This window comes from Eimeria mitis, genomic scaffold (assembly GCF_000499745.2).
Source record: "Eimeria mitis Houghton genomic scaffold, Emh_scaff1085, whole genome shotgun sequence".
Classification (NCBI taxonomy): domain Eukaryota; phylum Apicomplexa; class Conoidasida; order Eucoccidiorida; family Eimeriidae; genus Eimeria; species Eimeria mitis.
The window spans coordinates 3,860-4,201 of NW_013567505.1; the positions used below are offsets into that span (position 1 = coordinate 3,860).

At 57.3% G+C, this 342-nt stretch overlaps 2 protein-coding genes across 2 annotated transcripts in view; both read right to left on the reverse strand.

Moving 5' to 3' along the window:
• The window catches only part of EMH_0029040 (uncharacterized protein), a gene marked incomplete at both ends in the record, with an annotated part of 3,848 nt that extends 3,834 nt beyond the window's left edge, over nt 1-14 (reverse strand). Inside the window, one exon of the mRNA XM_013494238.1 lies at nt 1-14. Coding sequence (XP_013349692.1) covers nt 1-14 — 14 coding nt within the window.
• A 41-nt stretch (nt 15-55) lies between these two features.
• Nucleotides 56-342, reverse strand: part of EMH_0029050 (uncharacterized protein) — a gene marked incomplete at both ends in the record, with an annotated part of 8,302 nt that continues 8,015 nt past the window's right edge. Inside the window, one exon of the mRNA XM_013494239.1 lies at nt 56-266. Coding sequence (XP_013349693.1) covers nt 56-266 — 211 coding nt within the window. The remainder of the gene's footprint in view (nt 267-342) is intronic.

Consider the following 342-nt stretch of genomic DNA (forward strand, 5'->3'; position numbering starts at 1 on the left):
CTGTTATCCTCCATTTCGCCAATATGAAAATTTGAGGTCAGACGGTCAACCAAGCCTACAGAATTGTTGCTGCTGCTGCTGCTGCTGCTGCTGCTGCTTCCGCTCTGGCGTTTGCTGCTTCTGCTGCTGCTAGTTCAGCAGCATCTGCTGCTGCTGCTGCTGCTTTTGCTGCTGATGCAAAGACACCAGCAGCAGGAGCAGCAGAACCAAGAGGACCCTCGGGGGCCCCAGAGCCACGGCGGGACGAAACCTGGCGCTTACACATCCTAGACGCAGCAGCAGCAGCAGCAGCAGCAACAGCAGCAACAGCAGCAACAGCAGCAGCAGCAGCAGCAGCAGCAA